Source organism: Peromyscus eremicus, chromosome 11 (assembly GCF_949786415.1).
Source record: "Peromyscus eremicus chromosome 11, PerEre_H2_v1, whole genome shotgun sequence".
Classification (NCBI taxonomy): domain Eukaryota; kingdom Metazoa; phylum Chordata; class Mammalia; order Rodentia; family Cricetidae; genus Peromyscus; species Peromyscus eremicus.
This window is the reverse complement of record NC_081427.1, coordinates 44,771,587-44,797,413: the sequence shown is the minus strand read 5'-3', so window position 1 is coordinate 44,797,413 and position 25,827 is coordinate 44,771,587. Positions and strand designations below refer to the sequence as shown.

At 41.4% G+C, this 25,827-nt stretch overlaps 2 protein-coding genes across 4 annotated transcripts in view; one reads left to right on the top strand and one right to left on the bottom strand.

Moving 5' to 3' along the window:
* The first annotated feature begins 3,839 nt into the window (after positions 1-3,839).
* Positions 3,840-7,861, top strand: Smim15 (small integral membrane protein 15). Of its 3 annotated transcripts, none has more exons than XM_059276553.1 (3): positions 3,840-4,168; positions 5,395-5,516; positions 6,384-7,861. In XM_059276553.1, exon 3 carries the CDS (start codon positions 6,408-6,410, stop codon positions 6,630-6,632), a length of 225 nt encoding a protein of 74 aa, XP_059132536.1. In that variant the 5' UTR covers positions 3,840-4,168; positions 5,395-5,516; positions 6,384-6,407; the 3' UTR covers positions 6,633-7,861. The 3 variants fall into 3 exon arrangements, with proteins under 3 accessions (XP_059132536.1, XP_059132538.1, XP_059132537.1); XM_059276555.1 differs by lacking the exon at positions 3,840-4,168 and adding an exon at positions 4,179-4,319; XM_059276554.1 differs by lacking the exon at positions 3,840-4,168 and adding an exon at positions 4,468-4,695.
* Positions 7,862-10,230: 2,369 nt separating this feature from the next.
* Ndufaf2 (NADH:ubiquinone oxidoreductase complex assembly factor 2) overlaps positions 10,231-25,827 on the bottom strand; it is a 109,068-nt gene continuing 93,471 nt past the window's right edge. The window contains exon 4 of the mRNA XM_059276595.1: positions 10,231-10,544. Coding sequence (XP_059132578.1) covers positions 10,299-10,544 — 246 coding nt within the window. The 3' untranslated portion in view covers positions 10,231-10,298. The remainder of the gene's footprint in view (positions 10,545-25,827) is intronic.

Here is a 25,827-nt window from a genome sequence, read left to right as displayed (position 1 = left end):
GCCTCCAACCAAATGCTTCCTTTTGTAATTTGCTTTTGTCATGGTTTCTCTTTATATCAACAGAACAACAACTGAAATACCTTGTTCCAAACAAACACAGGAACAAAAACCTTGAATTACAAAGGGCTAAGGATATAGGTCACACATAAGTCTAGGTACTTGCCTGGCATGTGTCACATACCTGGGTCCAACCCTTCAACCCAGGACTGCAAAAACAATAGTGATGTTCATATATATATATATATATATATATATATATATATATATATATACACACACACACACACACACACACATATATACATATATACACATACATATATATGTATGTATATATATATATGTTTTGCTTTGTTTTTTGTTTTTGTTTTTCCAGACGGGGTTTCTCTGTGTAGCCCTGGCTGTCCTGGAACCTGCTCTGTAGACCAGGCTGGCCTTGAACTCACAGAAATCTGCCTGCCTCTGCCTCCCAAGTGCTGGGATCAAAGGTGTGCACTACCACTGACTGGTGATGTCCATATTTTTGAGGCAACAAATTTTGTGGTTTACATTCTAGTGGGAAAAGACAATACACTGGTAAATAAATATCCGACTCCAGAGCTGTGGTAAGCAAAGAAGTGATGGGGTATGGCAGTCATCTGTGGGGAGACAGCACTTGTTTGGAAACTCCCTTCAAAGGCACAAATGGAATCTTCCAAGAAATTTTTAACTAAAGGTTTAATTAAAAAAAACAACAACAACCATTACTTTGTGTGTCTGACCTTCCATCAGCTGGGAATCTAGGGCTGGAGCTCAGCCTTGACTGTCTGCATCTTTACCCTCGGCTTTCTCCCTGCCTCCATATATAATACCTATTGAGTTTCTTGCTCTTCTTTTGAATATTGTTTTTCATAAGTGCCTTTACTAATGTGTGTGTTTAAGACACGCCTTCTAATTTAAGCAAACATTCCTAGTAATATTAGCTAATATTAACACTTTCAGTACTTCTGCCCAATAACATCAAATAATGGTCAAAAAATAACTATACTTGAAATAAAATTGTCTCACTGGATAGGTCCTAATGAGTTTTCTAGACAGATTCTGATACTTCACAGATAAAAACTAGTGAAAAGAAATTGCCAGAGTGTGATCTGCCCAGAAGAGGAGGCTATAGCAGGATGGATCGTGGGCTGATAACCATAGCAGTGAAAGGGCTCTGCGGAGACAGAAAGGTCACGCACTTTCAGCAAGCGACCAACCAGCAAGGCTGGGAAAGCCTTCCCCAGCACACTAGCTCTTTGAGACATGCTGCCACCATCTGGGCAGTAGGCAATTTTTAAGTCAGGGATTTTAGTTATTATCAGTTAACAATGACAGACTCAAAAAACATCACTTGGTGAACAAAGCAATTTTGCCAAGTCTCTGTGCGTGAGGAGTGAACAAGGATTTTGGTGAGGCATGTTTAGAACCCTGCCTTTACTGGTTCCTTATCTGTAAGATCAGTATAAGAACACAACCTTTGATGAGTGACTTAGTCTCAGGATTAGTGACAGTATTTGAGAAACACTGACCTCAGTACTTGGTACACAGAAAGTACTCAATTGATGTTTAAAATTATTATTCTTTAGTATGCCCTTCAAAACATAATGAACACAATTAATTCTAAAAGTTACAAATATGCTTACTAACAAATCCATTTGCATTGTGCTTTGATGAAAAGCAAAGGAAAGAAAATAAAACGTTATGAAATAAAGTCTCACAGATAAAAAACAATTCCATCAAAAGAAGTGGAATATGTAAAGAGTTACTGTAGGGAAATAAGCCTAAGTGCAGGTGAGAGACCTTTCAGCACCTTTTAATCAGAGCAAATAATTACATTACTACAGTAGACTCTTATTCAGGGCACACTCCTTTCACATGGTTATAGAGCGAGATTTAACTTTATACTTACAAAGGTAAAAAGACTAAAAACCCAACAAATGATGAGTCGGCTAGGCATTACCTTCTCAAGAGAAAAACAGAACAACAAACCTCCAGTTCTTAAGGCTTCCTGTAACAGCAAACACTGTGCAGCCCTGCCTTCATTTCAGAGTTCCCTTCGTGGGTGTGTTGTTCTAATCTTGAACACACAGCTCTTCCTAGTCTGGTCACCTATAGGAACTACCTTAACACCCTACCTCCTCTCAAACTCACTGTGTGCTGAGGAAGATAGTGAACTCCTCACCTTCCAGTCTTCACCTCTCAAGTCTTGGGGGGGGGGGAGGTCACAGGTGCAAACTATCACACCTGGCTAAAATTTACTTCTTAAAAACAAGGCAGAACTTACTACTTGTCATCCAGAAATGATTTTCTGAATGACTTTTGGGAGAGAATCAAAACCAAGTTAAGAGGACAAGTGTGCTGGTGCATGCCTACAATCCCATCACTTGGGAGGCTGGGCCAGAAGGATCTAGGTGTTCAAGGTGAGCCTGGGATACATAGCAAGCCTGTCTCAAAAACCAAAGCAAACCAAACCAAACCAAAAACCCACTACCACTCCCTCCCTCTCAAAAAGGATAAGGAGTCAGAGGACTGGTCAAACACAGACTACTTTACTGATCTGTAGGGGCCCAAAGGAACTGGAGGTCAACTAGGATTCCTTCTAGACATACAGGAGGAAAAGGCTCATAGTGATGAGTTCCGTCTCACCATTGAACAGTCCATGGTTTGGGAGCCTATCTTACTTCCCATCTTTGGTTAAGGTAATGCAGACCACAGTAAGGCTGTACTCTGTGGCACCCTCTATGCTGTTCTTGGGTTTGCACAAGCCTGCCTAATACACCAGAAGATAGCTCTGTAAAATTAGAAGTGAAGATAAGGTCTCCAAAAGGTAACAGCCAAAGAGGCTTGCTTCTTTCTTTCCTTTGTATGTGTGTGTACTATGCATGTATATGCCAGGGAACAATCTCCTCGGTCCTCAGGGGCTTCCTTTTCATCCCCAAGATTCCTGGGGAACCTGGGACCTTGAGATAAAGCAGAGCAACACACTGGAGGCAGTACTTGTGAGAAACCATCTATTCCACTGAAAATTTCATTGATATGAGCCGGTTATGATTCTGCTTTTTCTGGCTAGTTAGGCTTCAGAACAGGTCTAAGCCATCCTTCAGGTTTTCACACAAGAATAAGGAAACATCTGCTGCCAATACAACATGCAAACATTAGCATATACCCGAGGAGCAGTGTTTCAGATCGTTAGATTATCTGCCAAAGTCTGCTTCTTGGTAAATAATGGTTACTGTTGTTATACTTTAACTAGTCATACATGTCTCGGCTTGCTCCTCAAAGAGAACACTCGGTCTCTCAGGAATAAAAACTTGCTTTATTTGGCACACAACAGTGAGGAGGTCTTGCAACATCTGCCAGAGGCAGTTAAACAGAGCAAGTAGTTCAGGCAAGCAATCACAAAATTTGAGCACCAACCAAACCAGAGCTAATCTTCCAGTTCCTGTAGATTAGGAGAGCTATTTAACGCACCCCTTTCTGCTTGTTGACTTTCGCTGCCCTTTATTTATGTATTGGAAGAACAAGTACTTCTGTGGAATCTCTATGCCCTGACAGTTTAATTATTGATAGTTTACTTTGGGCAAGTATCGACCATTCCTTTGTGAAATAAGCTAGGCTCTTAGATTAAAAAACAACAAAACTCCTTTTTCCCACAGCGTGGCAGCACTTCCCCCTGGTAACAAGGTTCCCTGGACACATCCCGGGCCGGCTGCTGCTTTGTCTGAATATTTAACTATTGTTCAACCATAATGCACGGGTGAGATGTGAATTAGGGAACAAGCCAGGTCCTTCGGTGGCCGCCGAGAAGTCTGCGGGGTCCGCCTCATTTCTTGCAGCAGCTCTTCGGGCTGAGTGTCCCCAGTGCGAACACCTCACCGGCTCGGCCCACTCCCCGCCGCCTGGCCTTCCCCAGCGTCCCACTCAGGACGCCGGGTCACCGTCCCCCACCCGGCCGCGCCCGCCAACACGCGCGCAGCCTCACCTGCCGCTGCCCGGAAAGCTCCGCCCCGCGTCGCCCCGCCCTCCCGCTCCAGCCATGGCGCCGCCGGAAGCCTGCCCGCGACTTCCGCACTCCCGCCCCGCCCCGCCCCGCCTGTGGGCGGGACCCGAGCGGAGCGGCTTCCGCCTTCCTCCTTCCTGCCCCGCGGTGAGTGGAAACGGCAGCGGGAGTCCCTGGGGTGTGTGCGTGTTCCCAGCGGAGGCCTTGGATGGGCGTGTGGCGGGGCCACCCCGGCTTCCCGAGCTCCAGGCCGGCGGGTCCTGCCCGGCTTGGCTCGGCGGGACGACGCCCTGCGCCTGTGAGGCCGACGGATGGCGGGGGACATGGCCCGGGGCAAGGGGAAATCGAAGGAGGGAAAGTTAGGAGAGAGGCTGTAGGTATAGTGCCGCCACGGGCAGCTCCGGGTCCCCCGGGCTTTTCGAGGTGGAGGAGTGGGCCCGAAAGTGAGGCGAGGACGTTGTGGTCCGAGACTGAGGTGCCCGCGAGACCTGTGGCCTGTGGGCGGTAACTTTGCCACCAACCGTGCCCGTCAGTCGCGCTGTTCTGTTTGCAAAGTTACTTGCTTTGCGCTGAAAAAATTGGGTTAGGTCGCTACTGGGTTGGAGAAAGATCGATCCTTCCTGGACCTTCCTGCGACCTGGTTACAACTGGACGAGGAGGATGTTACCAAATGGGTCAGGATGGTTAACGTCTCAAGCCAGCTTAACGTGTTGAAAGTAGAGGCATTGTTTCTAATACAGATAGGAAGAGAGCTTGGGAATGTGGAAGTTAAAACCAGTGGCAGTTTTCTTGATGTGACAGAGTTGTGGGTACCATTATTTTGGTAGCCTTTATTTTCCTATAAGGTACACTTAATGTACTAGGGACCACAGAACCTTTAAAGAGCAAGGCAGAGTGTTTGACTTTCTCATGATGTACACAATCAAACAAATAACTGAGTACTCTTAAGTACGAACGGTTTAGGCTCTGGACGGGGGATGTTGGTCAGCAGTGGAGCACCTGCCTGGCATGCTCTAGGCCTTGGGTTGGATCCCCAGCAACATAGACAAAGGTTCAAGATCTCTGTGGGTATGGCTCCTTTAACATGTCAATGAACAAGCTTGTCTTTTTATAAGTCAGTGAAAGTAGTTTTTAAAATTTTTATTCAAATTAAAAATAGAGTCATCAAATAAGCTACTTAAAATACTTGGTTTCTAGCAATTAGTACTTTATTTCAGGGCATTCACAATTGTAAATTCAGAAGGGATAGGTGTTAAAGGGCTATCGTATCACAGAAAGACATTTTTACTTGTCATTTATGTTTTATGAGAATTTAGATTTTTTTCCCATTCATAATCTTAGAGTAGTTATGACTTAATTTTCTTCTTTTTCAGCTCATCCACTGTGTAGAATTAAAACCTCTCCAAAGTATATGGTCAAAAGCAACAGTCATCTGAATTGTGACTGGTTCACTGATAGTCTGAGGAAAAACTAGAGATCACTACTCCAGCATAAGGTAGATGTTTTTAAAAATCCTAGCTTGAGATTTTATGTATATATACAGCTGTATATATACATAAACATCCCCTTTCCATGTATTGTAATTCAGTGTGTAATTGAATACAGGTTGATAGAAACAAGAACACAGTTTGCTACTGGGGCAAAATAGGAAATGCCTCTCAAGTCCTCACTGTCTCTTTTACCAGATTACCCTCTCTTGCCAACTCACAAAAAAACCCAAAAAACTCAAATAATAACACTTATTGTGGATACATTTCTTACTGTGTTTTTGTAGGTAGGGGCTGTCAAAACTGAAAGCCTGTAACCTAGTAGTCATTTTTTGCTAGACATATTAATGTGGATTTAGCATCATGGTTTCCTTACCTATGTTCTAGAAATAGCCATCTACTTCCACTTTCCCTGAGAGAATTTCTTATGGTCTGGCTTGAGAAATCAGACGTGAGTTTGATTTGTACTTTTGTTAACTAGTACTTAGCAGTACTAATGGTATGTCAACAAATGACAGGATTCGGCTCCTTCCTGAAATGAGCATATGAAACTCCAGATCCTTGCATGTCTGCTCCTTCTTAGTTGGTCTTGAGTATCCTAAGAGGCATGGAGAGCGTCCATAGGACGCAGTCCAAATGGGCTTTACCTTCTGTGAATTGGTCTTCACTGTCTATCAATTGACTATTTGTGTTGCTCTATTTGAACTATTTTTTTTCTAGATGGAGATATTAGTCTCTATTAAAATACTAATATTTAAAAACAACTGAGTGATAATGGGATTCTGATTTAATTGGATGTGTTCTAACTTTCAGGATTTGATTAACCATATAGTCTTCTGTTTTTGTTTTTTGTTTCCTTCCCTTCATTCTCCAAGCCCCAGTTTCCTGCTTGCTGGAAGATGCTTGATATAAAGGCTTGGGCTGAGTATGTTGTGGAGTGGGCTGCAAAGGACCCCTACGGCTTCCTTACAACCGTCATCTTGGCCCTCACACCACTCTTTCTAGCTAGTGCTGTACTGTCCTGGAAACTGGCCAAGATGATTGAAGCCAGAGAGAAGGAGCAAAAGAAGAAACAAAAACGTCAAGAAAACATTGCAAAAGCTAAACGACTAAAAAAGGACTGAAGGTGAACAGACTCTGCAACTGGACAAAACCGTCTGGGAAATCTGCAGCTCTGGAAGGACTCACTAAGGTTCCAGTCGATTTTGTGATAGTATTATACAGTAAATTAAATCTGACCGTATAGAAGAGTCATGTTCTGACCTCAATACTGTAGTAACTTTTAGTTTTGGAAATAGAAGCTTGCTGGAACCCACTGACAGGTATTTAAGTTAGCATTTACCATACAGGTGGAGCATACCTAATGTGAAAATTCAAAACTCAAAGCACTGTAAAATCTAACACCTGTGTTCAGACACCATGCCAAGAGTGGAAAATTCAACACCCTATTTTCTGATGGGTTGCAGTCAAAATACAGGTGCGCTCAAAATCCATAAAATTATCATCAAACCAGAAGAAATATAAATTAGCCTTGTGTTTGGATTTGGATCCCATCCTCAAGGTATTATGAAATACTCTAAAATCTGAAAAATACAAATAAAATGTTACTGGTCCCAAGCATTGTCTGCTTAACCTGTAGTGAAAATTCTTTAAACTGACAGTCATTTGCCATTTTGGAGCTTAATGTACTCAGGTAAAAAACACCATGTAGAGAAAAATGGTTTTAGACTATGAATCCTGATTAAATGGTGGTTTAAAACGGGGTTCAGCTCTGGACAGAGGATATTAGGAATGTAAAAGAATTATCTTCTGAGGTGAAAAGTTTACTTTGGCTTAAAAGAGATAAAGCGTATTAATCACTATTTTAAAATCATTGCTTATTTTTTGGAATGGAAGCATTACTGACTTTCTCAAAGGAAAATTTTATTAATGATTATGGCTATTTGCATTCTTAAGACTTTAGCCATGAACACAGCTAGCGATTAAGACATTTCTTCTTTTTATATAACTTTCTCATTGTCTTGACCATGGATAGAATTTTTGTACACTGTCATTTTCTTTAAATGAGTTTGCTAAGAAGAACAACATGACTTAAAGCCAACAGTGAAGACGCCATGTGCTTTTGAAACCTTGGGTTCCGTGTTTTCTTACAATCACTAGGGCTGTGAAATAGTTCATGGCACCATATAATCTGCTGATTGCATAGATACTGCTTTTGTTTTTATTCGGTCTGTAACTAATATGGCAGCGATGTCCTGTTACTTTTTACTCGTACAGGATCAAAGTGAAAATGAAAATTTCAAATATATGAAGTCATACTTTACTAAACCAATAAAGGCTTAAATTTGGGAAATTTTTCATGAGTATAACAGTGATGGTAGGAACGGCACTAAAATGGCAAGAGTACAAAGCCAGGGATCTTTTGGTGGCAAAACAGACTTAGAGACTATTAAACATGGCTTTTCTACATGCATGGTCCAGTAACTTTATTCACTGCAGTATTTAACTGCTTATTAATGTTTTCTGTACCTCTGATAATGAATTTTAAGTTACGGTAATTGTCAAATGGTCTTACTAAAAATGATTCTAAATGTCAAAATAAATTTGATATGTTTTTATAAAGAGGTCTTGAGTTTATGTCTTTTTTGAGGGAGGAGTAATCATTTAAATTACCTATGTCATGCAGGTTAAGGCTTCAGAAGATTGTGAATTTCGCTGGGCAGTGGTGGTGCACGCCTTTAGTCCCAGCACTCGGGAGGCAGAGCCAGGCAGATCTCTGTGAGTTTGAGGCCAGCCTGGTCTACAGAGCGAGATCCAGGAAAGGTGGAAAGGCGCAAAGCTACACAGAGAAACCCTGCCTCTAAAAACCAAAAAAAAAAAAAAAAAAAAAAAGATTGTGAATTTCCGTCCTAGCTAAAGGTGCTAGAAATAGGAGAGTGTTCCAGAAGAATCCAGGGTTCCTGAGCCTGATGGACTTAGCTGTTTGACAGTAACCCTGTATACATGAGATCAACAAACATTTAGAAGAATGGCAGGGCATGCTGTGTGCAGTGTAAGGCAGAGAATACTGTCAAGTCTGGAATTCTTCAGAAAATTCCATCTTTTCTCATTGAGAAACAATATTCCTGTTGGAAGAATCTTACTTGTTAAATGCTTGCTTGTCACTTCTGAATTTCTGAAAACTAAATGCAGCCGTTACCCCTTGGTAGAAGGCTAGAAACAAGCTGTCCTAGCATTTTGCCAAAATAATAGAGGAAATTTGATTCTCCTTCAGAATGATTGCCTTCAATGTTTGCATCTGGATATAGGATCACTCTGGTCTTTTCTTGGAGTAAATTATTTAAGGCCAAGCTCTGCATTTTCAAACACAATAACAGACGGTCAGATATCAAAGTTTTGGAAATGCAAATGGAATATGGACAAGTTTCTTTCCTTCATAATTTCTTGATTTCCACAGCCTCTCCATGTCTTTTTTCAAATAATAGAAATAGTTTGAAAAAGTCTGGCTTAAATAAACTCAGGTTACATTTTAAATAATGTAGTTAATGAAATAGCATTTAAAAAGATCAATACAGTGGTAATTGGTTCAAGGTTAATTAAATAAATGATCACTTTCTATGTTGATTAAAAAATGGTAATGATTATTTCCTTAATTTTTTATTTTTTGAGATTATAATTACATTATTTTCCCCCTCCTTTCCCTCCTTTTAAACCCTCCCATGCCCCCCGAACTCCAACCCCTGCCTTCTTTTAAATTCATGGCCTCTTTTTCTTTGTTACATATATACATATGTGTGTATGTATGTGTATGTATTCCTGAATACAACATGCTTAGCCAATATAGTTACTTGTGTGCAAATACAGGCATAGCTAGGTTAGATGATTAAACCCTGGGATCAGAAACTACATTTTTGTGCTTTCAAAGTTTGCACAGTGGTAAGCCCATCATTGCAGAAGTATACTACATAGGTATATACCTTATACTTAAGGTATACACAATGTTCTTTTATTAATGCAAACACTTTCACTCTTGAGACTAAAAACTTAAAATAGGTTTAATTCTGTCTTGAAAGAGACATAAACTTTGAAATGTTCAAATATAGCTAATTAAAAAATGAAATGTGGCAGGCAAGCTATTTAATATTTAAATTCTACTTTAAATGCTTCACAGCTAGGTGGTTTTTAAAAAGTAGGCAGTTGAGGCCTGGCATGCCAGCAGAGGCAGGTGTGTATCTGAATTTGAGGCCAGTGTGGTGTATACAATGAGACTGTCTCTAAAACAGAACCCAAAGGCACGTGATAATCAGGCCAAAATTATATCTTATTTATTATGTAGAAGATTCAAATGACTGTTCCTGCATCATTTACCAGCAAACCTAGTACTTTTTATTAAAAAAAAATCACATGTTCCATCCAAGTTTTCCTTATGAAATACAAACCCCCTCCCCCATCCCCCTTTGTAGCAGCTGTGGAAGCCCCACTGTTGTCCTCACAGTATCTATCTGTGATGCTCCCTAACTGAGCCTGAGGACCTTATGTACCGAGTGTTCACAGTGGCGTGACACTAGCCAGCATGGTAATCCAAGGAGAGGAAGGGTAAGAAAATCAAGTATAGGATTCAAATCTGAATATATTTAAGCTTCTATATTTACAGCATCACATTATACATAATAAATACCTCAAGCCTTATGGGACACAGGGTATACAGGCAATGCAAAGTGATCAACTTTTAACCTTTATTTGTTAAAATAGCCACATCCATATAGATGAAATGACTTTACCATAGTGCATCATTGATTCTGTCTTTTGTCATCTGGCATCCAGGATCCTGGCTGAAAAGTCTGACCAGTGCTGGTGGGAGCCCCTGAGGGTTCTTTCTGTCCGAAGTATGGGGCAGCAGCGTGGCCTTTAATCTGAGTTGCAGCAGGTGAAGGCAGGAGCTCTTCGCTGGCTTCTTTACCCAGTTTATCTTTTTCATAAAATTCTTTGCTTTTTATTTTAATTTCTTCTCTGTATTTTTCATTCTTTAGTATTTCCTGCACATACAGATAATTGGGAAACATGATTAAAATTTTAGCTTAAATAATTCAAAGATTTTATGGCAATAAGTAAATCAAAATATTAAAAGATACTGCATTACATGTATAGATATGCATAGGCTAAGGCTGGGAAGGTTTTTGATTATATATCAGTACTGAAATGTTCTTTATTTTATGTTACAAGAGAAGACTGAAGGATCACAGAAAAATATTTGCTACTCAAAAAGTGAAACAAATGTTACGTAAGAATCTGAATCACTCCCCCAAATTTTCAGGTTTTACAACTACTTTCTGTCTTAAGGCTCAGCATCAGTGGCCACTTCTCCACTGCAGAGGAAGATGTGTGTGGGTATCCTAGAGTGCTACTCCAGCCTGCCACTCTTGTGTCCTGGGAATGTGAATGCTAAATTCCCCTTCTACAGTGCCAGATCCAAGTCCTAATGTGGTAATTTGAATGTAAATGGCCCCCAAAGCTCATAGGGAGTAGCACTATTAGGAGGTGTGGCTTTGTTGCAGTAGATATGGCCTTCTTGGAGGAAGTGTGTCACTGTGGGGGTGGGCTTTATATATGCTCATATATGCTCAAGCCATGCCCAGTGTCTCATATGACATTTCCTTTGAGTCAAAATGTAGGACTTTGAGCTATTTCTCCAGTACCATGTCTGCCTGCATGCTGCCTTGCTTCCCACCATGATGATGATGGACTAAACCTGAACTATAAGCTAGCCACCCCAATTAAATGCTTTCCTTTAGAAGAGTTGCCATGTCTCTTCACAGCAATAGAAACTCTGAGACACCTACCTACTTCTCTTTCCCTAGAGTAGTCCAGTGGAAGAGGACAGGAGCAAAGTTCATGTCCTAGACACTAGCTACAGAGAGGCACTTCACTGCTGGAGATGCTTCCTCAGTCCTTGCAATTTGCAGTAAGTTCTACAGCTTTGCTCTATCTAGGATCTATACTATTGTCTTTCACTGAATACAAGACTGTCATATTTAAGGAGCATCATTACATGTACCACTCAGGAAAGGCAATTAAATCCTTCTGGGTTTTAACCCTTACCCCTGTAGGGTAAGGAGGCAGGATAACCATCCTTCACATAACTAGTCAGAGTGACGAGAAGCAATGAGAGTGCAAGGAAATGAGAGGAAGATTTCCAGGGTAGGAAAGACAACTGGAAAGCCAGAGGGCAGAGAACCAGAAAGGCACGAAGCACCCTCATTTCCAGACTGGCTCCCTGGAAGGGGAGGTGTGAAGCACACTGGCAGAGTATAGACAGCCTCCCCAAACACCAAAAGACCAGCAGTTACAGTCACAGGGAGTTAGGCTGAAAGGGACCCCCTCCTCTGCGGCAAACTAGATTTCATAAAGAAACCCACCACACAAGTGCTGTAACAAGGAGTCATCTGGAGAAGAAGGGATCTGTTGTTAGGGACTAAGTTACTCAGGGCATCAGAAGACATGGGACAGCTATAATTCAAGGTTCCTTGGGACACCCTAACAACCACAGAGTCATGGAGAAGAGGTGAGGTAAGTTCACCCCAAGAAAGCCCCTAAGACATTTAAACAGAGGGGAAGGGAGAACTGTGGGTTAGGTAGTTTGGGAGAGCAGCTGGGTATGGTTTACTATGGAGACCATGTTTGAGAGCAGGGCTTGCTTGGCTCTATGGCTCCCCCTTTCCGGCACAGGATTCACTGGTTGGCTGGCTTGCTCTGAGCATCAGGGGAGCCGTGGACATTTGTTGTGTGTGGGGGCACAGACTGGAGCACATGAGCATTTAATACCGATGTTCAGAGTCTAGCAGTGGCACCCATGTGCGTGCCTGGAGTGAAAACAACCTTGTGCTATACTGCTCAACACCTGGCAGGGCTCAGTCCACACCGATAGGAGCCCCAAAGTGGCCTATTTAGGAAAGTAATGCCAGGAGTCCCCCAGATCTTGGGAATGATGTGAATATCCAGATGCACACGACCAGAAAGAACCTGTCCATATCATATTACAATTAAACTGAAAAGCATAGAACAAAGAATGAATAGGAATGCTGCTGCATGGTGACAGTATAACAAGTGCATGCTGATTTAAAGATAGTGACTGTTTATTCCACTCTGCTAAAATAAAACAAAACAAAACAAACCCAAATCACTCAAATTCTATCTATATCTTTTTTTAAAAAAAAAACTCTTACTCTAAGGATTAAGCCTAGGGTACATGCATGCTGAGCAAATGCTCTACTACAGGGCTACATCCCTACCCTACCCCATTCTTTTCAAACAGGGAAGGGTGTTGATACAATGTAATCTTCACATTTCTGACTAAGATAGTGCAATTAGTACTACACTGGTACACACACACACACACACACACACACACACACACACACACATACAGTAGATAAATATACAAAACATAAACTTAGCAGTAGTCAGTGCCCAGCTGTGACATCTGAAAGGTGAGGGATCAAATGATGTAATCCCTGTGTCACTCCGTATTTCTGCCTGGATACACATTATGGACTGTCACATGGGGTGCTAGAACTCCAGCAAAGGATGGCATCTCATTAAGCTCAAGTGATAAAGGCAGTTGCTTAGAGACTAAGGAAGATGGAATACACTGGATGTATTATCAAGTTCTAGACTCTGCACAGGGACCCCCTTGAGTGTTCAGAAGGATATAAAAGCTGAGTATGCGTAATATGACACTCCACAAAGCTAGGCAGGAAGACTTCTGGCCAAGGAACACTGCAGAGCTGTAAGCTGAACCACTGCTGGAGCTGGCACTGGATTAGAAGACGTTCAAGCTCTACCAGCCACAGGAACCCCATGAGCACCTGGGGCAATCAGTATAAAGACCTTCATGCTACTTAGGATTGGAAGCAAACTGGCATAAGAGCAGAGTTCATTTTAGAACTGTGCTGTTCAGTGTGGTAGCCAGATGTTATTTGAATTTCACTTATTTGGAATAAATAAGATTTAGAAAACACAAAGTATTTAATAGCCAAATGTATATAGTGGCTACCACACTGGAAAAGACAGATACAAAACCTCCATCATTACAGAATCTCTTCTTGGACTATACTGTTCTAGAGTTTAATCTAATAAAACTTAAAAATAATCCTCCAAGACTTTTGAGATGATTCGCATGTCAATGAATGGTTCTTGAGTACAAATCTCAGTAAAAAGGAAGACAAAAAACTCCACACACTAAATAAAGGAGTACCTTAGTGTTCACCATGCAACCCAGAAGAGGAGAAAGTGATTTAAAATCAGCCAATAGCAACAGACCTAGAAATGAAAGAACCAACAAATAAGGACTTCATCCCAGCTGCTGTTGGAATGTCAGCTATAAAGGCCACAAGGAGGGAAGAAAGGAAGTAGAGAAGCAAGTGAAAGACTAGAGGTCAAAATATATACAATGAAAACTTGAAAGCTGTTTAGCGGCCACTCAGACAGAGCTTAAGAAAGGAATCTGAAGAATTTACAAACTGAAATGAGAGATTTATTTTAAAAAGCTTAGAAAATAAAGCCTCAGCAAGGTGTAGGACAATAACAAGTTGTTTACCATACAAGTAACTGGAACACAGAAAGAAAAAAAAGAGGAAATAATGATTAAAAATATCCAAAGGGGTTACAGACACAAACCTGCATATCCAAGAAGCTCAAGAGACCCCAGTGAGGAGAATCACAAACCAGAGCACACCAAAATCAAACTGCTAAAAACTAACAAGCAAGAGACATTCTTTTGAGTAAGAGGGCATAGTAATATGAGATAAAGAAATGTTACTGAGTCTCATCAGAAACAGTGGGTACTCTGAGACAAGAGAATGGTTTAAAGTGCTTGAATTAAAAAAAAAAAAGTGTGCCACATAGAATTCCATATCCTGTGAAAATGTTCTTCAATAAAGGAATAAACGAAACATTTTTAGGCAAATAGAAGCGGAATTGATCACAAGCAAATCTGTATACAAGAAACATTAGAGCAAATACTTCAGCTAAGGGAAAGTTCTCTAGACAGAAACCTGAAGCCATGCAACAGGATGAACCCCAGGGAAGGATCAGAATGAAGGACTTCATTGCAGAGAAACTCACAGGGTTTTTGGACACTTTGCTACATGCTGGGTATCCTAGAACTCCATTCCTTTCAAGTTCTCAAAAAATATGAAGACCATCAGAATACGGTCCAGTTCCTACCACAGCAAGTCCTCAAACTCTGTAGACCTAGTTCAGTACAAGCCCAGTCTGGAGGGCAAGAGGACTGCTAATCCCATATGTGGCCCTCAGCCTAACAGCATTCTGGATTAGTTACATTTCTCACCACCATGTCTTAACACCCAACAAGAAGCACCTGAAGGGATTTCCAAAAAGTGACACCAAGTGAGGAGACACTGTCCGTCACAGTGGGGAGCCATGGCTGCAGGATCATGGAGGTGAGAGTGTGCAGCTGGACGCCTCGTTTTCTCACATCTTGGCAAAACAGGAAGTAGAGGGCAGTCAGGAAGCTGGGCTAGACTATAAAGCCATCAAGGCACATTCCTAGCAACTTATTTCTACTCCATCCCTGTTCTTGCAATACAGCATTACCAGTGAGGGGTGAGTGCTCAAGCACACGCCTATGGGGACATTTCACAAGGACCACCCTAAGCCCATCCTACTTCCATCCAAGGGAAAGCACCTGCTTATCATGCCTTCCATGTTCTACAGCATTGAAAAGTGTATCAAAATGCTCCTTTGAATCAGTAGGAAGCCAAGTCTCATGGAGTTAATAATCACAAAGTCACGTGTGAGGTCAACCCCATTCTGAGAGTGACATGGAGTCCCATGGAGTGAACAGCTGAAGAATATTATTCCATACCAAGCTCAAGGAAGAAACTATACTGACAATGGAGACAGAGTGAACTCAGTCAAAATCTGAACACCAAGTTGTTCCTTAAATGTGCTTATGAACGACCAGCACCTGTGATAGCTCTCATTTAAATAGGCAGCAGAAGTTGTTCAGCAGTAGCCAGTATGTTTGGGTTTGTTTATGGAGCCCTGTTTTGGTGAAAATTGACAGAGGGCTTCCTATTGTTTGAATTTGTAGATTATTTTATATGCCAAAATTATAACATTAAATGTCGTTGTGGAGGATGAGATACAAAAGCAAAAGGAAACTGTGTGAATGCCTTCAAAATGCTCACCACATAAGACAAAGCCACAACGGCTCTTCGCCTGGTATGACTCATTAATGTGAACTCAAGCTCCCCAAAGGTGTTCAAGTCCTTTGTAATGCCATTACTTTGCTAAGAGTCCATTGGGTAGCTATACTCAATGTTGCAAATTGATACATGAATCATGATGCCAAAAAGCTTTTAAAGTTTTTTTAAAGGCTTAAATATGCACCCTACTAATATGCTGACATATAGCTCAGTCACAGACATTAGGCATGATACAATCAGGATAGTTAGCTTGCTTCTATCAGTCTCCTACGTGAAATTCTAGTTCAGAGGCATTTTCCACAACATTGAGGAAATCTGCTCTATCATACAGTACAGCTGTAAGAAATCTTAAGTAAAACAAACAGGAATTTAGACTGTTAAAAGGTGGTAAAACAAATGGCAGAATAGATAAAAGGTCCCCGCAATATGTGTCACGAGAGAGAAAAGAAACAAAGACGATGTAAAGCTGAGCCTTGGAACAGAACTCTAAAACCTGAGAGAAGGGAGAGTGCTGACACGTGCTCTCTGATGAAGCTGTCCTTGACTGGACGAAGGTTTCCATGACTGGATGGGTTCTGGGGACAGGGAAGGGCTAAGAAATATCAGAGTGAGTCCTAAAGATCACCCAGAGTCATCTTCTTCACGTCCTTCTGTCTCAGAGAGCACAGCTAGAAAAGGTGTGCAAATGAACAGTTCTGAGTCTATACTATTAAATGGGCTTGAATATTTAAGTGTAGGCTTAAGGACCCATACTAGAACATTCTAGAGTATTGCTGGCAGTAAACCTAGTAACAAGGTAAGGAAATACAAAGTGTCCAGGTTAGAAGCATCTCATTATTAATTCAAGACATATGTCACTAACTTCTTTTAATTTTGGGTGTGATATATGCATATTAAAAATAAATGATTGTTTCTATGATATTATTCAAGATTCCAACTCTCCAGCCAAGTTTTATTTTTAACATATTCAAACTAAGCAACTAGTCCATCAAGGATTTTTTCTGTAATGCTTTATGTACACGTATGTGATGGTGATGTGATACTCACGTCAAATTCAAAAGGTTCCAATGATAACAGACTTCAAAATCACTTTTATTATTTTGGGGGCGGAAGCGTGGGACTGAACCAGGGCCTTGAACATGCTAAACATGCTCTCTGCCACTGAGTCACACCCTCAGTCATGCCATTTTCACAGAGACAGGCACAGTGGTGGGACAGGCTAATGGTCAGTCTTTTATTGGGCAGTTATCAATTTGCTTTGAAACTGCTAGAAATCTAATCTGAAAACAAACAAACAAACAAAGAAACAAACAAATAAATAAAGCTATACAGGTTAAAAACTTGTATTACATCAGAGCCTGATTCTTAAGTTCAAGCTCCATGTTCCCGAGGTATATGTACCTACCAGGACAGTTTAAATAAATTTAACATTTCATTGTTAGAAACTTTATTTTATGACTAAATAAGACTTAGGAGTCATATTCAGGCACACTACTGGGTTCCTCTTACGTTTTTCTGTAGGAACAAAACTGTGACTCATTTTATGAAGTTAAAATTATACTACATACAGAAAATAAGAGTAGGAATTTATAAAACATTACCAATTAAAACTGTAATACATTCAACAGTTATTGGCACTACACATAGGAAAACATGTAAGATAAAAAATATAAGGAAAATTTTGTTCTCAGAGGAAGAAATATTTCTAAAATGTTTATATTACTAAGTACACTCTCTAAAATTTATATATATTTTAATCTCTTACCAGACATATGCCATAGAGAGGATAAACTCAATTTACTGATTCCATTAGTGTCTTTCCTAATTTAAACTGTACATGCTGAGAGATACTTTTTGTTTAAAATCATATTAAACATTTTAGCATATAAATGTATTTCCTTTGAGTTAAATAAAAAAATTACAAATACAAAAGGATTTAATCAACAGATTAAAAGTGAAATTTGGCCAGAAGTATGTTTCTAAATGCTTTATTACAGACAGCCACAAAGATGTGAGCATATTACATTATTAATATGGCACAGAGACCCATTCTTCAACATTTCTATAGTGGGAACTTTCTAAGCTGAATATGCACATTGTGGGTATGTGTGGAGGTTGGAATCGAACTCAGGGCCTTGACCACTACCACTGTGCTATATCCCGCCGCCGCCGCCGCCGCCGCCGCCTGGGAAATTTTTTTGAGATCAATTTTGTAACATGCTGAGACAAATTCAGTCCTAGCAAACACTGTGTTCAATGAAGGCTGAGCTTGAGAATGCTGTTCTGTTGTTTAATGACTGTCAGGATGAAACAATGAATTACTAGTCCAGCCCTTTTCAGTGTTGAAAAGAAAAGGCGGAGGGAGGTACATAGATCCTCAGAAAGAATTCTGTGTTCAGACCCAAAGAAGGGCCTGAGATATTAATCAAAGATGAATTGGTCTTGCCCAGATGGTAGGATGAACCCAAAGGGTAAAGGAGTAACTAAGCTCCAGCACTCAGGTTAGAAGGCTAGCACTGGCTGCAAAGACATCTATTAGAAACAAATAACAGTCAAGGGAGCTATGCTCCAGCAGATGCTGCTCTGCTGTGTGTTCTTGCCAATCACTCGCGTGCCTCTGCCAAATCAATGTCACAGTTAATTTATTCACTTTCAAATCCATTGCAAACATCCTCTGATCAATTACAGCAATGAAAATGTGCCCTGAGTTTTGTTGTTTTGACATGCTTTCTTGAACTCTCCTTCTGCATTCCCCCCAAAACATCTCTAATTACAAGACGTTGATCTCGCTAGTTTTTGTTATTTGAGGGGACAATTGTAAGGTCTGTTTATATTCCTTGCTGGTTAGGAATTTCTGGCACTGAGTCTTCTGTCTTTGAACTTGAGCCAGATTAATAATTAAATCTCGAAATGTCACTAAAAAGAACTAATCACAGAGCTCAAGTCATTAATAGTTTTGTGGTGGCATTTCCTTTAATAAAAGAAATGAACTTCCATATATATATATATATATATATATATATATATATATATATATATATAAAACCTCTGAGCATAAAGACACCATCATTTAATGGAAAAAGAAACTTAGTAGTTAAACATTAATAGAAAATAATTAAAGTTACTTAGCTTTAGTTCTATTTAATTGAACTACTCTGGGAGGAGACAAAGAAAACGCTGTTCTCTTATGTGAAAGCGGGAAAGGCTATAATCCCTGGAAGAAAAGGCAATGTTGGGACTCCATGGCTTTCTTCTAAGTGAGGCAGTGATGTGGCCGAGAAGCAAAAGCCAGGGAGAAAAGTGGAGGTGCCCTCCCTCAGTGAGCGGATGCTAACAGTTACTGAGTCATGTGCCAGCTGCTGGAGAGAGAAGAGTTGGGCAAGTCAAGCAGTCAGGAGTCACAGCTTAGGCTGTAAGAAGGCTGTCGTACAGAAACAAAGATGTTATGGTCACAGGTTGTACTCTTAGGACTTGATGAAGGGACAACACATGTGCATTTTCTATTCTCCTATGCACTCAGTAAATGAAGACCGAGCACTTACACGTCAACATTATGTTCTTAGGAACTGTCCTTGGTGTGCGTAGAACAAGCCACAGTGGTACCTTGCTGTAATTCTGATCTAGAGAGGTGTCAAGACCCAGAAAAGCTGTGTAAACATCAATGGCCATCATATGCCTAATGCTTAGGGGTCCTATTTTCCCATTCATTGGTTCATCCATATATTAAGAAGAGTCTGCTATGTGCCACAGAGTACAGTTAAAGGGTACAGTTTGTTTTGTTTTCCGAGACAGGGTTTCTCTGTGTAGCCCTGGCTGTCCTGGAATTCGCTCTGTAGACCAGACTAGCCTGGAATTCACAGAGATCCACCTGCCTGAGTACTGGGATTAAAGGTGTATGCCACCATGCCTGGCAAAGTATACTGTTTTTACCTTGTGCTCAAAGAACTAGCAATCCTGGGGAGAAAGTTAAGCACAAAAGTATTGAATTACGGTAAGATCTGTAGTGCTATTAAGAACAGGATGTCTGAGAAATGCAGAAGAGCAGGTAGTCTTCTAATATTAACCTCACCAGAGGACGAGCAGGTTAGAAAGGATTCCTTGGAGAAGATGATATTTGAGTCTTAACAAATCTACAGATACTAATCAGAGGAACCAGAGACTGTAGGAAGAGGCGTGCACGTATTCAGAGCTGAGGAGGAGAGCTGCGCAGTGAGTTCACGACACTGGAAGTGGGGTCGCCGAGAACATGCTGACTCCTGCAATACAGTCTCAGGACATTAAGGTTTTATTCTGAAGGCATAAGTGAAACATTTTAGACTTTGAAACAAGAACAGGATTCCAGAGAAAATACAGATTTTTTATGTAAATTTGAATTTCAGATAAACAAACAACCTCCTAGTATTTATGCCCTAAATACTGCATGTGGCAAACTTACACTTAAGATTCATTGTTTATTTGCAATTAATGTTTAATGGGCCACGCTAAATTTCTATTTGCTTAATCTGCAAGCATAAATACAAGATTTCCATGTTCACTTCGTTTTTTAAAAATATGACTATAGCAACTGTGCAAATGGACTGAAAGGCGAGGGAGGCAGGGGCGGACATACTAGAACAGAGAATGAGACAGGGCGTTACTACAAAAATGCAAGCAGGAAGTATTAGGTCAGAAAGCACACGGTAGTGAAGCAAAGACAGAGGTCGGTATGCAGCTGTGTACATGGCACTCGGTTATGAAGCATTGGGAGGGGAGGGCAGGCAGAACCACTCCCATTTCTAAAGGATTGCAGAGACTGGCCATGGTTGGAAAGAGAAGAGAAGAGCGCATGCCAATCCTCAGCACTTGGACAGGTGAGACTGAGGCCATCTTGAACTACAAAGTAAGAAAAAGAGCTTCGTGTGTGTGTGTGTGTGTGTGTGTGTGTGTGTGTGTGTGTGTGTGTGTGCTACATATCAGACATACCAAATGAAAACGTCTGTAAAGCATTCAGGCTCTTTTATCAAACAATCAGCTCCTTTGTGACCAAATCTCCAAGCACTTTTGGGCTCAAGCATTCCAGGGCTCAGGCACAGGCCTCGTTTTCTATGCTCTTTCCATGGATAATCGTTCCCCATGCTGCAAGTTTAAATACCATCTCCATATGCTGAACTATCTCAGATTTGTACCTTCAGCTCTGATTGTTCCCTAAGATCCAGAATCTTAAGTTAAACTACATAGCCCCTTAGACTTGGGTGTCTAATTTAGCTTCATTTAAACATGTCCAAAGACCACAGAGGCTCAGAGGCCTAGCTTAAGGTCACACCACTAACCTACACTTGAAATCTGCTTCCAGCCGCCACTGCCTGGTAAATTCTTCACAAGGCCCTCATAAGGCTATGCACACCCCGGGATCAGTGCAGTTCTGTCCATCTCCAGATGCCTGAAAGCTTTGTCTTGTTTCCCTGGGCCTCTTCCCTATCCTCACCTGCTAAACTACAGAGCAGCTCCACCGCAACAACCCACATCATGCACAGACAGCCCCGAGAGGTAACTATCACTCTTGGAAGAGGCTCTGTCTTGATCAAATGCATACCAGCGGGCAGGATCAGATGAAGAGCTGGTGGAGGCGGGAGGGGAGGTAGGAAGAGTGAGAGAGGCTGGGGGAGTAAGTGGGAGCTGTGAGGATGGCAGGGAGCTGTGCTTCACCAGCAGTGGATAACTTAGCTGCCCTGACATCATTGTGGGTGTTTACAAAGCTATTGTTGTGTCCCCGTCCCTCCCATATCTACCAGCACTAAATCTTACCAGCTCTTCAAACTGCTTCTTGAACTCTACATTTCTCTCCACCTCTCTTGCCAACAGCATTTTTTGCCTGGACTACAGGCACCCCCTAACAGGTCTCCTTGGGCCTCTATGATGTAATGTTCACACGGCAAACAGCTCGCTCTAACAAACCTTTCATGGGTTATTAGAAGTTACGTCAGATGAGCGTGTAGAGAACACTCATGAGATCCTTTCCAGTGGCAGGGGCCTGTGACAAGGCAACACCTATCTGTCCCCAATGTTAGCATGTGCACCAGCAGCAGAAGGCCACCTCACTACTGCTTTAAGGACAGCCTGTCCACACAGAGACAGGCGGGGCACAAAGCTAGGCCACAGCAACCAGACGGCAGTCTAAACACCTAAGGACTCCACAGAGCTTGCCAACGCTGGGCTGGGCCTCCATCAGTGTCGGGCTTTGCCCTCTGTCCTCTGATCCTTCCTTCTTTCTTTCTCAAGCCTACCTGCTAGACACCTTTTACTGCTCCTCCATCTCGGGCCTGCCCCGAACAACCAACCTCCCACAAGGATCAGGTGCCCTGCCTGGGGGTCTTCCCCTCCAGTCACTACTACGCATGCTCCAGCCCCCCTGGCTTCTGTGTTCTCAGACACACGTTGCTGGGCCCCTTTCTGCCTGGAAGGCTTTTCTCCCGGTTAGTCACATGGCCGCCTGAGCCTGGTGGCTAAGGGGAGGGAGGCCGACGACCTAGAGAGAGTGCCCCTGGCTGAGCTGTGTGGTAACTGTTTCACAGGGAAACTCGGCAGAATGGCACCACCAACGAAATTTATGTTCCGCCCTTGCTCTTCCATACTGGGCGCTCCCTCCTTCGCTAATCTTTTATTAAAGCAAACAGGTTTTCTGTGTACTTTCCATTTTTCATAAAAAAAGCAGATTATTTATCCATCCTTCATCTATCATTTGCATTCATATACGATCAATTTTGTTGTAACTTTAGTCACTTGAATCTCTCATGGCACTAACTCCATACTGCTACATTTTGTCATCTTTTGGTTCCCGGGAACCTCCCTGTGTGGCTACACCTTTGCTTTTGTCTGATAATTGAGTAGATTTCTAGAAGCCGGATTGCCAAGGCAGAAGGTAAACAAATGCATATGCAGTTTGGTGGCCATAAGGCGATGAGTTTCTGTCAGCCCTTTTTGGCTCCTTTCCCTTCGTCCCTCATACACAGTGCCTAGAACAGGGCCTAGCAAACAGGACGGAGCCAGCATGTACTTGCTGAACGAATGGATCTGGCTCTGCATGCTGCATTGTATTACATGTGCAAACCTAAATTTAAAGAGCTAACAATTAAGAATACATTTATTTCACCGTTAATTAAATTGTGGTTCTAAATAATTTATAGGCCTTTTCTTCATAATGGCAAAAATGCTGTACATTCTTGAAAACAAAAAAAAAAGATATTTATTTATACTCTTAGGAATTTATATTAGTTTTTAAAAATAAATGTGGTAAAGATGATGCTTTTGAAATTGGGAAAAAAATCTATCTCTGTGTACTCTTCACTTGTCAATCATTGAGTATTTGGCTTTGACTATATCACCACACAAATATAGAGTTCCTACGCTAGGTTAAAGTAGGAAAATTTAATGATCAGCCAACTTCTTAGACCCCAAATACTTCACCCCTGAGAAACAGGTTATAATGATGGTTATATTCTGTACCCAGTGCACACTGAGTAGTTTACCCAGGATAGCACATCTACAATAACAACACAAACATGACAGATCACAATATCCATCCCTAGTGCCTGAGACCAATGGGACCACAACGACAGGTACCTATTGACTTTCCCAAAGAGGCAGAGGTAGGAGGAAAGCATGGGTAAATGACTCTTAAGTCATTTAAAATGGAACTCAGGACACCTACCCACCACTACCCATATTCAACTCCCCAGACAGACAAGGCATTTCCCTCCCCATTACAGGACTGGAGAAGAGAGGAAGAAGAAGATAGGCTAGGTAACGGGGAGGGCAGTGGCAGGGGTCAGAGATGGTGATCTGGGACTACCCAGAAGTGCAGCAGCCAGAGAGGCAAACACTACAGAAGCTTAACAGTGGCTGCCGCCCTGGGCAAGGTGACTAGTGCTGGCAGCCAGGCAATTGGAGCTCCCTGAAGCAACTCTACTGGAGAGAAGTGGAATTCTCTGAAGGGCAGCATCTGATGAAACTAACTGAAACGACACTGTGGGAGGGATGAAGGAAGAGTAGAGGAACACAGCGGCAGCTCTTCTCCTCAGAGAAACTGACGAAGCCAGCATATTAATTAGGATACAGTGACCTCTGAAGGCCAGGCAACCAAGAGTGAGCGCAAATGGGTATCAGTGGAGTTGAGCGTCTGCTAGGATTGGTGCCAGGAGTAACAGAGGCTCAGGGATGATGTCCCCGATGTCCTACTGATGGAGACAAGAGGATGAAATAACAAAGTCAGGTGAGAATTCTCATGGGGAGTGTGGGAGGGAATCCAAATGGTCAATGGGGAGCTGGTGAGGTGGCTCAGTGGGTAAGACTCTTGTCACACAAGCCTGGTGACCCAAGTCCTATCCCCGGAACCTACGTAAGGCAGAAAGAGAACTGATTCCACAAAGCTATCCTCTGCCTTCCATACACTGCCAGGTCACCATGTGCCCTACCCTTTAAAACAACCACAGCGACAGTATTTTAGAATGGGAATCACTGGGAAGTCAGAACACAGGAGAAGAGACAAGGCAAAAGAGGGCGCAGTCTCCAGAGTGCTCACTCTGAGTCAGGGACTGCTCTAGATCCTACAGACGCAACAGCGTCCAGACCACACGACCTGCTGTCACAAGGCTTAGACTCTAGCAGGAAGAGACAAACTACACAGATAGAAACCACTAGGTATCTTATAAATGCGGCAGGAATTATCAAAGCTTTTATTTGAAAATTTTTCTAATACATATAACTAACACTTGATATCAGAAAGCCTTTAGTTTGAACAAAGCTGGGTTGAGTGTAGCCTAATAGCATTTACATTTTATGTTTGTTTAGGTACTTATTAATTAGTTAATTTTTAGAGGAGGTCCTCCTATGAAAAGGATGGCCTTGCTTTTTTAGAGGCAACAATGTTTCCTTAGGTAAATCCAGGTTACTACTTAATATATCACTGAACTTATTATCTCTAAATATTTTGCCAATACACAAATGAATTCTGTTAACAAGCATTACTCTAGTTCGATAATGTTGCAGCTTTAAAAAATTATTGCATTCAAATGACTATATAGTATAAATGTGGCAAAAAAACATCCAACTGGTGATGAAAATGCACAACTCATTTTGCTAAGAAGACATCATTAGTGAGGCTATTTTAGACAAACACTAATAAGTGTTTTTATGATGAATTGCCATGTAATTTGGTGAGAGCTGATAATGCAATTAGTTTAATTTTGTGGGGGAGATAATTACTGAAACCATGTGCTTATCAGTCCTCTGGAAAACATACCTTCTACCCGTCTGAAAAAGAAAGACTGTCAAAATACATAATTATAGAAAAGCTAGAAATAGTTGGGAAGAAGACAGGGCCTGTCATAAAAACTTCATTTTTCCTTCTGAACATTTCACCTTATATCCAATTGTGCAACTCAGAAAACACTGCATTTTATTTACATATCAAGAACTTTATACATTAAAGATGAAAAGCAAAATTTAAAACCTAAATGTATTTTTACTCTCTGAGTACAAGTGAAATAAAAATATTTTAACAAAAAGATAAACTGAGCAAATCTTTAGAATGATAGCATTTGTTTTAAACAAAAAGCACTATTTTATTTTTCCATCAGAAATGACTCATATACGTGCACACACACACACACACACACACACACACACACTTTTAAAAATACCTTAAAAAATGAAAGTCAAACTGAGCTGACCCCTAAGCTGGATATGAAAGCCTTTTTCCCTGAGGACTAGCTTTCATGGTACCAGAAGACACCATACAAGTTTCCAAAGGAGGGGAGCCACCAACAGTCCTAACCAGCATGGTAAAACCGAAGGGTGTAGTAGCGGCACACATACCTTGGCAGTAACCAACAGCTCTCTAATTGGATTTAAGACGCACTCAACAAGAGTCCTGGAATCTAGACAACTATCCCGGGTCTTGGAGGAGAACCTACAACTGTCCCTTTACTAAACCAGCATAATCCCTCACTACATTCTAAACATTGTCCTCACACCCACAGATAAGTGTACTCCTCGTCCCTCATCAAGGAAACTCCTCTTGTAACAGATGAAACTCTGTAGCAGGAATCTTAAA

Bases quoted from the DNA above. Each gene is read 5' to 3' on its own strand.
- Smim15 (XM_059276553.1), top strand. From the start codon at position 6,408: ATGCTTGATATAAAGGCTTGGGCTGAGTATGTTGTGGAGTGGGCTGCA.